At 61.0% G+C, this 13629-nt stretch overlaps 1 protein-coding gene across 1 annotated transcript in view; it reads left to right on the forward strand.

Annotated features, from left to right (window-relative positions):
- Positions 1 to 13629, forward strand: part of CSPG4 (chondroitin sulfate proteoglycan 4) — a 35539-nt gene that overhangs the window by 15647 nt on the left and 6263 nt on the right. Inside the window, exons 2-8 of the mRNA XM_027957164.3 lie at positions 3405 to 3568; positions 5234 to 8764; positions 9897 to 10379; positions 10701 to 10877; positions 12479 to 12677; positions 12757 to 12891; positions 12991 to 13157. Of these exons, the coding sequence (XP_027812965.2) occupies positions 3405 to 3568; positions 5234 to 8764; positions 9897 to 10379; positions 10701 to 10877; positions 12479 to 12677; positions 12757 to 12891; positions 12991 to 13157 (4856 nt within the window). The remainder of the gene's footprint in view (positions 1 to 3404; positions 3569 to 5233; positions 8765 to 9896; positions 10380 to 10700; positions 10878 to 12478; positions 12678 to 12756; positions 12892 to 12990; positions 13158 to 13629) is intronic.

Here is a 13629-nt window from a genome sequence, read left to right on the forward strand (position 1 = left end):
GGAGGGGGTGTGGTGGGGATGGAGACAGACTCCTTCTGTGCCCCCAGCCCTCGTCTCAGGAAGAGGGATGGAGGCACCCGCCCTGAACCCAGACAGCAGCGCCCTGTTCGTGGGCAGGAAGGGCGGGGAGCTGTGGGATTCTCCACCTTCAGCAAACCTCTTGGGCGGATGGGTGCCGGGCGGGAGGGGTGGCAGCCCTCCAGGAATACACTGCCCCTTTCATGGAACCCAGAGCAGGAAGGCGGGCAGGCACCGAGGGGCAAGACAGGCCTGGGCACAATCATTGCTCTGTCCTGGCAGCTCCCGGCCCACACGCGCACACATGCACAAACACACAGCCTTACGCAAACCCAAAACACACTCCCAGCAGCCACCCACACACTCACACACACAGGCGAGTACACATCTGCGCAGCCCAGGACACCCGCCCGGTGTGCCTTCTTCCAGGCAGAGAAACTCATACCTGGGGCACTCGTCCTGCCCCTCCTGCTTGTCCCTCAGGCCCTCTGAGGCATCCTGATCCCCCCATGCCAAAAGCCTGGAGCTGCCCAAGCAGCCCACACCATTGACCTTCTGCACACTCACCTTTGAGAGCAGACCTCAGGCCAGAAAGGGACTTCCAGGACTAATCCCTACAGACAGGAGTGGGAGAGAGTAGGGAGGGGTGCCCATTTTACAGAATGGTGACACTGAGGCCTGAATTGGGCCCCTTCTGGCCCAGAGGAGAGCCCACATAGCTGCTGCATGCCTGAACTGGTGTTTGATGAATCATGGGTCTTCTTGACCCAGGAGAGTCAAGGCCAGGCCTCCAGGCTGTAATGAGGCCTCCTCTCTCCCCCGCGCTGCCCTAGCATCCCTATCAGGCTGCCGAGCCTGGTGTGGCCCCTGCTGCTTTCCTCTCTACTCCTCTGTCTTCAGCATTTCCAGAACCTGTACATCCCCGCCAGCCTCTTGGCCTTGCTTTCCTCTGAGATTGCCCATTTCCCTCCCTCTCCGCTCCTCTACCTAACCCTCACCTCCCCCAGGAAGCCCTCCAGGATTGATTCCTAGCTCATGCCATCTTTATCCTGCCTGCCTTCTCCATTTGAAGGCCCTCTCCAACTGTTCCCCCGGCCTACCGCCCAGGACAGGGACTCTTGGTTCTTACCACTGCCACCCATCAGAGACAGAGAGGCGGCAGAAGACCAGGGGATGAGGGGAATGGCACTATCAGAGTTTCCAAAACCCCAGCCAGCAAGGCCTCAGAGGCCTCTGTTGGGGTGAGGGGGCTTCCCAGCCTGTGTGCTCCCGGCTGCACAAGGCAGCCTGTGTGAGCCCTTCCCGCGTGGCCCCACAGGAAACAGCAGGGCCCAGCCCCTCAATGGGCCCATTCAGACCCCAGCTCTCTCTGGAAAGCACCTCTGCTTCCTGTCGCCCTCCCACTCTGGCCTGGAGAACCAGACCAAACAGGCTGGTACTCCCCCATGCCAGGACGGCGCTGCAGGCAGGTGGTTCAACGGTTAGAGCCAGCCAGCTGCTTCAGTTCCTGCCTGGTCCCCAGCTGGACCACGCCCTGGCAGGTTGACATCCACCTTTAGTGAAAGGGAGTGTGAGTGAGGGCCTGTGCTCACTCACACACAGTTGGGAAGCAAAGGGACCCCCAGCCAGTGCATGTTAGCCAGTGAGGGTTTAACAATAGGCACTCCGGAAGACAGGGAGCCCTGATCGGTGTGTTTTGCCTCTTTCCGTGGTATAAATAAGCTCACTGGGCAGCATCACCTGGCTTACAACTTTCCTGAAAATGTAACGGTCATCTCTTGCCAGCCATTCTGAGCTTTGCTGTGATGGTGGCTCCATCCTACGGGGGGCCACCTGCCTCCGCTCCTTGCGCTGCGGCTGCCCCCAGCTTAGTGTGCTGCATTTTGCTCCTCAGGATCCGTGACCTTGCAGCTAAAACACCCCTGTAGGTGCCTGCCAGCTGCCAGTTCCCTGGTCTGTCCCTCGTGGACACCGAGATGTGCTGGGCCCACCGGGCTGTGTCCACCTAGATGGCTTTGCACTTTTGCTTTGATTTTTTTTTTAGCTTCCTAGAGAAGGCTCTGGTGTGGCCAGCAAGTGCTGGCAAGAGGGGATAAGTAGAAGGGATTTCAGCTCAGCCTGAAGGGGAGAACTTCATCTTTCTTGGGCATCCCTCCATCTCTACAGGCTGTGTTGACTACCCTTAGGGCACACAAGTCTGGGACTCCTCCAGTGGCTGATGCAGCTTCCTCAGGTGCATGTTAGCTGGCTCACACCCCCCCGGGGAGCAACGCGTAGAAGGCTGGTTGCAGATCATCCCTAATGAGGCCAACAGCCTTGACTGACTCACAGAGGATTTAAGAGAAGATCAAGGAGGATGAATCATCTTTTTAACCCCCTCCTGTCTCCCCTTACCCCACCCCAGCCCTGGACATCAAGGAGGCAGAGTCAGTATTATATTTGGCACTAGTCTCCATGAAAGGAACGGACCAGAAATTGCGGCAGCAGGCTAGAGGCCAAGGGAAGCTCATTTGGAGAAATTTCCTGGAGGGGGTGACAACTTAAAAAGAGGAGGTATCCCAGTGTAGGGCCTACACAGTGACCCTGGGAAACCCCAAATATGACCTCCTGTCTTGGGAGGCCCATCATACTGTCAGCCCCTCCTAGTCCTTGCCTTCTGTCTGAGACCCAGGCTTGGAGAACTCAGCTGAACCCTGGCTTCCGGGCCGCGGTGGAAATAATGGGGCCGGATCTGACAGCTCACCAGGAACCATTAATAGCTAAGCAGCAGGAAGCAATACAGGGTGATGGAGGAAGCTTTGGCCCCTCTTGGGTCTGGCATCACACATGCTCTCCATCTGGGCTCAGAGCCTTTGCTCTTCAGTGGACTCACCGCCACCAGGGCTCAGCCGTGGCCAGCCAATCCAGGAGCTACACCATATGGGCACCTCAGAGAAAGAATCTGAGCAGGCATCAGTCTGGGTAGCAGTGGTTCTCCTAGCGCTTCATCCCTGGGGGTTGTGGCCATTGGGCCACTTGATTAGGCCAGGGATGGTTTCCCTTTGAGCCAGGAAGGAGCCAGACCCAGGATGGGGATTCCTCTAGGGCCCAGGGGAAGAGAGCCGGAGCTGGCAGAAGCCTCTGGCCCCAGAAACCCCCAAGGAGGAGACCTCGATGCTTGGGATTACTGGGTCTGACCTCCTTCAGAGCCAGGGTCCGGGCTGGACATGAGGCAAGGCCGTGCCTTCTGGCGCCGGGACCAGCTGAGGCCACAAGGGGCACCGTGGAGAACCAAGGCAGAGCCCCGGCCTGAAGCGCCCTCCCTACCGCCCGGCCGTCCACCCTAAGGCTCCTTTCCTCCTCCAAGCACAGAGCCACACTTCACCACAGCTCTTTCCTTCACACAGCCTCCTTCTTCGGAGAGAACCACTTGGAGGTGCCTGTAGCCACGGCTCTGACCAGCATACACCTACAGCTGGAGTTTTCCACGGCACAGCCCGAGGCCCTGCTTCTCCTGGCCGCAGGCCCGGCTGACTACCTGCTCCTGCAGCTCTACTCCGGACGCCTGCAGGTCAGTGATGTCGCCCTGCTGGACTCCTTCTCTAGCTTCCAGTGCACAACCCCACCCGCCAGCTGTGACCTTGAGCGTGTCACTTTTACTGCCCCCCGCCGCCCCGCTCTGAGATGGACAGTCGTGTGAGCCCCCTCAGGAACCGGCTCTGCCCGTTTGCTCTGCAGCCACGCTTCTCACCACGACCCCTCGCCTGTCCTCGGTGCTCTGAGCACCCCGCCTGCTCTCCATTCTCTGCCATCCCGTGGCCTCTTGCTCTTGCCAGGCCTTTGCTCACTACTCTGCCTGATGCAAGCTTCATTCATTCCCTGCACGAAGTCTCAGCATGGGCACCCCTTCCTCACCTGGGCGGATTCCCCTCTCCTGGGTCCCAGCACCCTTGTGCATGCCTCTGGCAAAGCCCTGGCCACCCTCTATCCCCACTGTGACAGTATCACCACTGTCTGTCAGTGATGGAACAACCAAGAATGCTACTGCTATTGTTCAGACACTAAGTCATGTCCAGCTTTTTTGTGAGCGCATGGATTGTAGCCTGCCAGGCTCCTCTGTCCATGGGGTTCTCCAGGCAAGAATACTGGAACAGGTAGCCATTTCCTTCTCCAGGGGATCTTCCTGACCCAGGGATTGAACCCATGTCTCCTGCATTAGCAGGAGGATTCTTTACCACTGAGCCACCTGGGAAGCCCCACAGCTTCCTTAATTTTATTTCATCGTTCAAGTCACCACAAGTTTTATTTGCAGAGTCTTCTGGCTGTCTCTAGAGGCTTTCCCCTAACCATGAAGAGTTTGAGGACATGAGGTCTTAGTCTATCTTTGGGGGAGCCATCTGTTTCCACACTCCAGTGGGGAGAGGACTCTGGTCCCCTCTGTCCATCTGATGCTGCCATTGCTTCTCACTGCCACAAGGTGTCACTGTTGAACATGGCCTCGTACAACCTGGCACTGATGTTCTTTCTTCCTGCCAGGTATATTGATGCCACGCTCCTAGAAAGGCGCTCCATACACGGACTCCTAAGGCCATAAGTTCGTAGGGCTCTTCTCTTTCAGTTTCCATACTCTGCCACCACCCATCCTACCATCTGGCTGTGGGGGCCCCGCACCAGAGCCAGTTCTGTGTCAATGTCCTAGAGACAGAACCTTCTCTCCCCAAGGACCACCCCTCTTGGACAGGGCAAAACGCAGAGCATCTGGTTGGGTGCCCCATCCCTGAACAATGAGCCTAGCTGCCTCAGTGACTCCAAGGTGTTTTGCTCTACTTGGGGGACACAGCAAGGGATTCTCAGGTGCCGATTATTCCAGGGGAGGAATCCTCTGTATTCCAAGGTGGTTTTTCTGGCACCTCTCACCTAAGGAAAGAGGGGAGACATACAAGAATTTAGGCTGAATCTCTAGGAAAGCATCTTGCCATGTGACAGGTCTGCGTGGGCAGGGACCACATCTGATTCACATCAGGGTCCCCTGAGCCCATCCAGGCCTGGTTCAGAAATCACTTTGGGGAGGGTTTGGGGGATGAGTAAAGAGCTGGCAGGAAAGAGAGGGGAGTGGCCTGAGAAGCACTTGTCCTAGGCCCTCAGCTCGGGGGACCCCAAGTGTGGGGAGCCAGTTACGCTTTTACCGCAGAAGTGCTGCTTGCAATCGGCTTCCTTTCCCACCGTGTCTCCTCAGGTCCGACTTCTCCTGGGCCAGGAGGAGGTGAGGGTGCAGACCCCGGCAGAGACACTGCTGAGCGACTCTGTCCCGCACACCGCGGAGCTGACCGTGTCAGACAGCTGGGCCTTGCTGTCAGTCGACGGGCTCCTGAATGCCTCAGCCCCAGTCCAGGGCGCTCCCCTGGAGGTCCCCTATGGGCTCTTCCTGGGGGGCACGGGGAGCCTTGACCTGCCCTACCTGACGAGGGCCAGCCGACCCCTGCGGGGTTGCCTCCACGCGGCCACCCTCAACGGCCGCAGCCTCCTTCGGCCGCTGACGGCTGACGTGCCCGAGGGCTGTGCCGAGGAGTTCTCTGCTGGTGACGACGTGGCCATGGGCTTCTCTGGGCCCTACTCGCTGGCTGCCTTCCCTGCCTGGGGCACTCGGGACGAAGGCACCCTGGAGTTTACACTCACCACACGGAGCCAGAAGGCGCCCCTGGCCTTCCAGGCTGGGGGCCGGCAGGGGGACTTCATCTACGTGGACATATTTGAGGGCCACCTGCGGGCCGTGGTGGAGAAGGGCCAGGGCACTGTGCTGCTCCACAACAGCGTGCCTGTGGCCGACGGGCAGCCCCACGAGGTCAGCGTCCACGTGGATGCTCACCAGCTGGAAATCTCTGTGGACCAGTACCCCACACGGACTTCCAACCGTGGGGTCCTCAGCTACCTGGAGCCACGAGGCAATCTCCTCCTTGGGGGGCTGGATGCTGAGGCCTCCCGCCACCTCCAGGAGCACCGCCTGGGCCTGGCTGTCAACGTCTCCCTCCTGGGCTGCATGGAGGATCTCAGTGTCAACAGTCAGAGGCAGGGGCTCCGGGAAGCCTGGCTGACCCGCAACATGGCAGCCGGCTGCAGGCTGGAGGAAGATGAGTACGAGGAGGACGCCTACGGCCCATACGAAGCTTTCTCCACCCTGGCGCCCGAGGTGTGGTCGGCCATGGAGCTGCCCGAGCCCTGTGTGCCAGAACCGGGGCTGCCTCTGGTCTTTGCCAATTTCACCCAGCTGCTGACCGTCAGCCCGCTGGTGGTGGCTGAGGGCGGTACAGCCTGGCTGGAGTGGCGGCACGTGCAGCCCACACTGGACCTGAACGAGGCTGAGCTGCGCAAGTCCCAGGTACTGTTCAGCGTGAGCCGTGGGGCCCGCCACGGCGAGCTGGAGCTCGACATTCCAGGCGCCCAAGCACGGAAGATGTTCACCCTTCTGGACGTGGTGAACCGCAAGGCCCGCTTCGTCCATGATGGCTCTGAGGACCCCTCCGACCAGCTGGTCCTTGAGGTGTCAGTGACAACTCGGGGGGCCGTGCCTTCCTGCCTTCGCAGGGGCCAAACGTACATCCTGCCCATTCAGGTGAACCCTGTCAATGACCCACCTCGCGTCATCTTCCCGCACGGCAGCCTCATGGTGATCCTGGAGCACACTCAGAAGCCCCTGGGGCCAGAGGTCTTCCAGGCCTATGACCCAGACTCCGTCTGTGAGGGCCTCACCTTCCAGCTCCTCGGTGCCCCTGCCGGCCTACCCGTGGAGCGCCGAGACCAGCCCGGGGAGCCAGCAACCGAGTTTTCCTGCCGGGAGCTGGAGGCAGGCAGCCTAGTCTACGTCCATCGCGGCGGGCCCGCCCCAGACCTGACATTCCGGGTCAGCGATGGGCTGCAAGCCAGCCCCCCAGTCACGCTGAAGGTGGTGGCCGTCAGGCCAGCCATTCAAGTCCTCCACAACACGGGGCTGCGCCTGGCCCAGGGCTCCGCTGCACCTGTCTTGCCCGCCAACCTGTCGGTGGAGACCAATGCCGTGGGGCAGGATGTGAGCGTGCTGTTCCGAGTCACCGGGGCCCTGCGGTTGGGGGAGCTGCAGAAGCAGGGGGCAGGCGGGGCAGAGGGCACCGAGTGGCGATCTACACGGGCCTTCCACCAGCGGGACGTGGAGCAGGGCCGCATAAGGTACCTGAGCACCGACCCGCAGCACCACGCCGAGGACACAGTGGAGAGCGTGGCCCTAGAGGTACAGGTGGGCCAGGAGGCCCTGAGCAATCTGACCTTCCCAGTGACGGTCCAGAGAGCCACAGTGTGGCTGCTGCGACTGGAGCCGCTGCACACCCAGAACACCCAGCAGGAGGCCCTCACCACAGCCCACCTGGAGGCCACCCTGGAGGAGGCAGGCCCAAGCCCCACCACTTTCCACTATGAGGTGGTCCAGGCCCCCAGGAAGGGCAATCTTCAACTTCAGGGCACGCGGCTGTCAGATGGCCAGAGCTTCACCCAGGACGACCTGCGGGCTGGCCGGGTGACTTACGGGGCCACAGCTCGTGCCTCAGAGGCAGTCGAGGACGCCTTCCGTTTCCGCGTCACAGCCCCGCCGCACTTCTCCCCGCTGTACACCTTCCCCATCCACATTGGCGGTGACCCGGATGCCCCCGTCCTCACCAATGTCCTCCTGTCAGTGCCCGAGGGCGGGGAGGGCATCCTCTCTGCTGACCACCTCTTCGTCAAGAGTCTCAACAGCGCCAGCTACCTCTACGAGGTCATGGAGCGACCCCGCCATGGCAGGTTGGTGTGGCGAGATGCACAGGACGAGGCCACCACCATGGTGACCTCCTTCACCAACGAGGACCTGCTGCACGGCCGGCTGGTCTACCAGCACGACAACTCCGAGACCATGGAAGATGACATCCCCTTTGTGGCTACCCGCCAGGGCGAGGGCAGCAGTGACATGGCCTGGGAGGAGGTACGGGGTGTCTTCCGCGTGGCCATCCAGCCCGTGAACGATCACGCTCCCGTGCAGACCATCAGCCGCGTCTTCCACGTGGCTCGTGGCGGGCAGCGGCTGCTGACCACGGACGATGTGGCCTTCAGTGATGCCGACTCTGGCTTTGCAGATGCTCAGCTGGTGCTGACCCGCAAGGACCTCCTCTTCGGCAGTATCGTGGCTGTGGACGAGCCCTCTCGGCCCATATACCGCTTCACCCAGGAGGATCTCAGGAACCGGCGGGTCCTGTTTGTGCACTCGGGGGCCGACCGCGGCTGGATCCAGCTGCAGGTGTCCGACGGGCAGCACCAGGCCACCGCGCTGCTCGAAGTGCAGGCCTCGGAGCCCTACCTCCGCGTGGCCAATGGCTCCGGCCTGGTGGTCCCTCAAGGAGGCCAGGGCACCATTGACATAGATGTGCTCCCCCTGGACACCAATCTAGATATCCGCAGTGGAGAGGAGGTCCACTACCAGGTCACAGCCGGTCCACGCTGGGGGCAGCTGCTCCGGGCCGGCCAGCCGGTCACCAGCTTCACCCAGCAGGACCTGCTGGAGAAGGCCATTCTCTACAACCACAACGGCAGCCTCAGTCCCCGTGACACCCTGGCCTTTTCTGTGGAGGCAGGGCCTGTGCACACGGAAGCCACCCTGCAAGTGGCCATTGCCGTCGAGGGGCCAGTGGCCCCCCTGCACCTGGTCCGGCACAAGAAGATCTATGTCTTCCAGGGAGAGGCAGCTGAGATCAGAAGGGACCTGCTGGAGGTAAAGGGCTGGGGGCCTGAGCAGGGGTCTGGGCCAGGTAAATGGGGCCCCTAACCCGAGCAGTCATGCCAGGCATGCTTGCTTGGATGGTTTGGGGTGTGACCAGGTGTGTGTATGTGCCTTGGGTGTGCACCCATGCATCTGTATGTTGTGTACCTGAGGGTTTCTGGGCAGTGTTTTGTATGCACGGCTGCCTGTGGGTTGCATATTCCTCCACATGTCACATGCACACATGTACACGCTGTGGCCGACATGCAGATTCCTGGGCTCTACCCAGACCACAGACCCTGATTTGGAGCCTGAGAATATGCACTCTAATAGGAGTGGGCTGTCTGAAGGGTTTTGATGGGTGCGGACTTTAAGGATTACAGGCCTTAGAGGCAGGTTTGGCTCCCCTCCACACCTGCCAGCCAGATCCTGCATCCTCAGTTCTTTTCCTGGACCTCAGACCAGGCCTTGAGGGCTGCTGACCACCCAGGAACCTCACTGAGCAACCACAGGCCATCCGGTAGGTCCACTGCCTTGCTGTGTGATCTCACACCAGTCACTTGCCCTCTCTGGGCTTATTCTTCTACTGAGAGTAAGCTGCTAGCTTCTGAGCCTCTTGTGGTTGTTGAAGCTGTTGAGACTTCGGGGCAGATGGTGACTAAACATGTCTGGTGGCTGGAAGTCTTTGCCCAGGAGCAGGCAGCTTTGAAGAGCTAGGCTTTGAAGAGTCTGGGGTTTAACAGCAGAGAGGAGGGGGACAGTCTTCCAGGCAGAGGGACAGAATAAGACATGTGAGCTTGGGGTGGTGTGTAGCCTGTTATGGCTGGGTCATCAGATGAGGGAGCATCTTCCCTCCAGGCCCTGGACTGGCCTCGGGTCTGCCAGCTCCATAGAGCCCCGTAGTATAGGAATCCAGGTCGCTCAGAAGGATGGGGCGCCCTCTGGTGGCATCAGCATGTCACGGGTAGTCAGTGTGTATGTCCGTGTGTGACATACGTGTGTCTGGGTGCACACATTGGCGTGTGGTAAGACTGTATGTCCGTGTCAGTGAACCTGAGGCCGTGTGGTTGTGTAATCTCTGCGAGAGTGTGTGTGTGTCTCAGAGGCCTCAACAGGCTCCCCCTGTGACCCCTCTGATAACCAGGCAGCCCAGGAGGCTGTGCCACCAGCGGACATTGTGTTCTCAGTGAAGACCCCGCCGAGCGCCGGCTACCTGGTGATGCTGTCCCCCGGCGCCGTGGCAGCTGAGCCGCCCAGCCTGGACCCCGTGCACCGTTTCTCCCAGGAGGCAGTGGATGCGGGCAGGGTCCTGTACCTGCACTCCCGCCCTGAGGTCTGGAGCGACACCTTCTCCCTGGATGTGTCCTCAGGCCTGGGTGCTCCCCTCGAGGGAGTCCGCCTGGAGCTGGAGGTGCTGCCGTCCGCCATCCCCCTGGAGGCACAGAACTTCAGTGTCCCGGAGGGCGGAGCCCGCACCCTGGCCCCGCCCCTGCTCCGCATCTCTGGGCCCTACTTCCCCACGCTGCTGGCCCTCCACCTGCAGGTGCTGGAGCCGCCCCGGCATGGGGCCCTGCAGAGAGAGGAGGGACCTCAAGACGGGAGCCTCAGCGCCTTCTCCTGGAGAGAGGTATGGTCAGGGAGGCCCAGGGTGCTGCCCAGCTCTGGGGGCCAAGTCTGGGGGTGTGCAGGGAGAGGAGGCAGGAGCCCACATTTACGGAGCACCTCATCTCACCCTCCTTCACCGGCATAGAGAAACGAGTGTCCCCATTTCCATCATTCTTTCACCCTGGGAGAAATGACGGTCCCCTTTGCCTCCCGCAGAAACAGAGGCTCTGAAGGAGTCAGTCTCCCATAGCCAAAGGCAGGGCATGAAGGGTACTGGGCCTGAGACCCACGAGGGGACTCAGGCCTGCCGGGGCCTGACCTCCGGCCCGGGGCCTGCCCGCAGGTGGAACAGCAGCTGATCCGCTACGTGCATGATGGGAGTGAGACGCTGGCAGACAGGTTTGTCCTGGTGGCCAACGCCTCAGAGATGGACCGCCAGAGCCACCCCGTGGTCCTCACCATCACCATCCTGCCTGTCAACGACCAGCCCCCCATCCTCACCACAAACACAGGCCTGCAGGTGAGAGCGTCTAGGACAGCCTCCCGCTGTCCCTGTCCCCACCAGAGAGGCCCAGCACCGAGCTCCCCTGCTGTGAGCCTCACTTTCCTCCTCTGTAAAATGGGGATCCTGCCCCATGCCGCCCTAGGTTATTGGGAGGAGAGAAGAGCTACGGCACTGGAAATAGAACACAGGTGTGAGGCTCTGTAATTGGCCACTTACAAGTGCAGCAGACAGCCTTGTGAATGGACATGCTTCCCATTGCTCCCTGGACTCACCCTCAGCAGGAAGCTTTTGCTCTGGCTCAGCACCAGGACTCCTGAAGAAAACTGTTTCAGACCCTTAGGGGTGGACTCCAACTGCTCCCCACTTCCACCCCCAGCAAGTGCAGGCCACAGCTGGACCCCCCAACCCCCTGACTCTTACACTACTGCAGGGTAGTGGGGTCCCCATCTAGCAGAGGTGAAGGCTGAGGCCCAGACAGGTGACAGGACTTCTCCAGGGTCACAGTGGAAGTCACCGATGGAAAAGAGTGTGGCTTGACCAGGGCCACACAGCAGGATAGTGAACGGGCAGGGCGCTGAATGCTGACCTCTAGGGTATAGCCTCTGGCTCAGCAGCAGCTATGGAAGGTTTCAGAAGAGGGCCGATGTGGGCTGTCTGTGGCATGAGAATCTTTGGTGTATAGGATGTGCCTGTGGGGAACAGCCCGGTGCCGGAAGGCCTGCAGAGGGTAGGTTTCAGGCAGAGGGCTGCCAGACCAGAGTCAGACGGTGCTGTGTGCCATTTCGCCACCAGGTGGTGCTGTCCACTGTGTTTGTACCGGGAGCCCTGTGCTAAGGCCAGGTCTATACATTATGGCCCTCCTTCCAGACCTCTGGCCGAGGTCAGCCTTGGGCTGGGAGAGGGAATCCCAGAGTGCTTGGTTTTCTAGGAAGCCCCTCTCCAACACTGCTCATAAGTTGCTGACCCAATAGGACCCTCGGAATGGGATCCTGTCGTGCTGACAGGAGAGAGGCTTGTGGGGTCTCCCCTCCCCTCTGAGCATGGGGAGGGGCTACCTGCACCCAGGAAGCCTTTACCCATCTGGCTGGGGCCTCGTGATTGCACTGGGAGCACCTGGGCCCCCATCAGGTGCTGCAAGGCAGCGGCCTGGCACCAGCCTCTCCAGCTCACCAAGCCTCCCTCCCCATCCCTCACCCGGAAGGGGAGCCTAATCCTAAGTATCCTGATCTGATTCCCATCCTGTGCCCCTGCCCAGATTCACCATGGAGGGTCTAAAGGGAGACTCCTGCCCTGCCAGTGAACCACAGAGGCGGCACTGTGGGTCAGAGTTGGGAGACTCTGAGGGGTGAAAGCTGGGGGCTTCCTGGGGTAGGGGTACATGAGCTGGCCTTGAGGAACAAGCTGGACTAGGGCAGATGGAGCCCTAGGGAGCCCTAGGGAGCCTGGGCGTGGGAACCTTGGGCCCACAGGGGAAAGTGAATGGGGTGGAGGGCCCCTTTGTGTGGGGAAGCCCCGGATGGCAGTGCGGTTGGAGCCCTGATGATACCCCCAGGCCAGGGGGGAATGAAGTGGGTAGGCTTGGTGGGATCATATCCCTTACAGGCCTGTATCCCCAGATGTGGGAGGGGGCCACGGTGCCCATCCCAGCGGAGGCCCTTAGGGGCACAGACAGCGACTCTGGACCCGAGGACCTGGTCTACACCCTGGAGCGGCCCAGCAACGGCCGGGTGGTGCTGAGTACGGCGCCGGGCATCGAAACCCACAGCTTCACCCAGGCCCAGCTCGACGGCGGGCTCGTGCTGTTCTCACACAGAGGTGGGCGCCGAGGGGTGGGGGTGCCCCGAGGCTGGGTGCCAGTGCGGGCCGGCGAGGCTCAAGTCCCCTCCTGTCCCAGGAGCCCTGGACGGAGGCTTCCGCTTCAGCCTGTCTGACGGCGAGCACAGCTCCGCGGGACACTTCTTCCGGGTGATGGCCCAGAAGCAGCTGCTCCTCTCCCTGGAGGGCAGCCGGACGCTGACCGTCTGCCCAGGTGGGTGAGCCACGCCAGGGCCCTTCTGCCTCCCCTGTGGCCGCAGGTCTGGCCCTGGCTCCTGGTCAGAGTCCGACAGTCCCCCTTGGCCTCTCGCAGGGTCCGTCCAGCCGCTCAGCAGCCAGAGCCTGAGAGCCAGTTCCAGTGCGGGCACTGACCCCCACCACCTGCTCTACCGGGTGTTGCGGGGCCCTCAGCTTGGCCGGCTCTTCCACACCCAGCAGGGCAGCACTGGGGAGGCCCTGGAGAACTTCACTCAGGCAGAGGTAAGGGCCACTCTCTTCAGCCACTCAAGCCTTAGACTCCATCCAGTCTAAGGCCCACTGTCCCCTTGGACACACTTGTGGACACGGGTACCAGCTCCAGCTTCCCTGGGCCTGCCATGGTCCAGGCCCTGCATGCCCCACCTTCCAGAAGCTGCCAGGCTGGGGGATGGGGGAGGGATGGGGCTTAGTGTTCCAGGAAAAGGAAGAAGGATGCAGGAGACCAGGGCTCCAGGGGCCCAGAGCAGGGATCAGGTTCTCAGACTTGGCTTCCAGGAGGAACTGCACTTGGACCCTAGGGGATAAGGGGACACTAGACACCCCAGTGGCTGGTGGGGGACAGTGTTTGGTTTGGGGGGGGATAGAGTTTGGGATGAAGGCAGCTGGTTGGCTTGTGGGCAGAGATGTAAGCCCGGGGCTCAGGTGAAGAGCCAGAAAGAAGCAGGGTGGGTCCTGAAGCAGACGAGTGAACACA

Source organism: Ovis aries, chromosome 18 (assembly GCF_016772045.2).
Source record: "Ovis aries strain OAR_USU_Benz2616 breed Rambouillet chromosome 18, ARS-UI_Ramb_v3.0, whole genome shotgun sequence".
In the NCBI taxonomy this organism is placed as follows: domain Eukaryota; kingdom Metazoa; phylum Chordata; class Mammalia; order Artiodactyla; family Bovidae; genus Ovis; species Ovis aries.